This window comes from Limulus polyphemus, unplaced genomic scaffold (genome assembly GCF_000517525.1).
Source record: "Limulus polyphemus unplaced genomic scaffold, Limulus_polyphemus-2.1.2 Scaffold821, whole genome shotgun sequence".
NCBI classification, from domain to species: domain Eukaryota; kingdom Metazoa; phylum Arthropoda; class Merostomata; order Xiphosura; family Limulidae; genus Limulus; species Limulus polyphemus.
In genome coordinates, this window is record NW_013666431.1 from 112,417 (window position 1) to 113,930 (window position 1,514).

General features: G+C 32.5%; 1 protein-coding gene across 3 annotated transcripts in view; it reads left to right on the forward strand.

The window, feature by feature from the left end:
- LOC106460717 overlaps positions 1–1,514 on the forward strand; it is a 14,948-nt gene that overhangs the window by 10,236 nt on the left and 3,198 nt on the right. For all 3 annotated transcript variants that reach the window (XM_013920453.2, XM_022387497.1, XM_013920452.2), the window contains one exon: positions 990–1,153. In XM_013920453.2, coding sequence (XP_013775907.1) covers positions 990–1,153 — 164 coding nt within the window. The remainder of the gene's footprint in view (positions 1–989; positions 1,154–1,514) is intronic.

Genomic DNA, 1,514 nt, shown 5'->3' on the forward strand with positions numbered 1-1,514 from the left:
CACAAAGTGAAGGGAACAATATGTGTAATTGAACTGAGTATTGTCGAGCACGAGCACGTGAGACGTTCGTTGAGAATTATTGCGTTTGTTATAGAGCGACTGTTGAAATTAAGTTTATCGGTAAAGTTGTATTCGGAAAGAATAAACCAGTTTTATTTAAGAAAGGACTTGTGTCGCTAAAGTTTCGTCGGAACGAATTTACGGAAAATTAATTAACGAACGAACGGAGACGTAACAATATAATGCACGACGTTGTGGATTTGACAAATCTACAACTATTAAGCAACGTTGTGTGTTGGCTGGGTTAATGTTAAGTGATTATAAATACAATCTTTTGAATTTGGGGGCAATTTTCCTGATACGATATTCCTAATCTTGTATCCAAGAGTGTGATGTTTTTGTTTTTTTCTAAGTATCACGGAAAGCCCGATAGATGTTCTGATTGAACTCAGTCAGAGACTAGAATTTACTTGAGAGTATGAGAAACTATTTGACCAATATAAAAACACCAGCTAGTCTAGAATAGCCATTTGTTGATTGATTAGTGAGTCTGTTTTAGTTAGTTCAATGTCATAAGCTTTGAATTTCTGTTTTAATAATAATAATAATAAAACTACAGTGCTGGAGATACATGATAAGTTAGCAAATAAATAACTAGTATTATTTTTTCGTGAAGTTTGGCCTAACATTTTGTTGCTGTTAGTTACGTTAAATAACGTGAAATTTGTAGAATTTTCCATTCATTAAGTAGATTTGACTTTGCATTATTTTTTATCAAATAATTGATAGGAGCAATTACAACACTATACAAATTCCGTACAGCAACGCATACAAAGACATTTTTATCTTAAGGAAAACGATTATGTTCCTTCATGTTATACAAACGAGTTTTAAATAAAACTTTTCATTGTAATTATAACAGTCTAAGTATTAAAATATCTTAATATTGTTTTTCTTCACTTATTTAGCTCTCTCTCTCTTTTCATTAGACGAAAGCTTAGAACATCATGAAGACTTTCCAGGGCTATTGGTCTTGATACTAACTGACCTTGTTGCATTTATTTGTGCTGTGGGAAACTGTGCAGGAACAACGGCGTACCTTCGAGAGACCAGGGCAATGAGGAAAGATTCTATTCGAACTGTTATTTATCAGGTAATTTTTAGTGATTCGTAATTAAATGCAATTACTTGAATTTTACATCACATTAAAACTTGTACTTGTTTCGATTTCTTAGGCCTCAGATCGAAGTATTTGGCAAGCTGCCGTACAGTGAACAATACTGTACCTTACTTGAAGGAATTTCTTTGTTTAGATTGTGATGATATAATAACCAAAAATTTTTTGTTCCACGTGAATGTACCACATTTTTGAAACTTGTAATTGTGTGTGCAGATTATTAGAGCAATCAGTTTTCTTAAATTACAAATTTTGTAATTTTAAATCATAACATATCTGTTTCTGTTTTTCATCATATTGTTGCGTCAGCGAGTCACATGACTACAGTGACGCAACG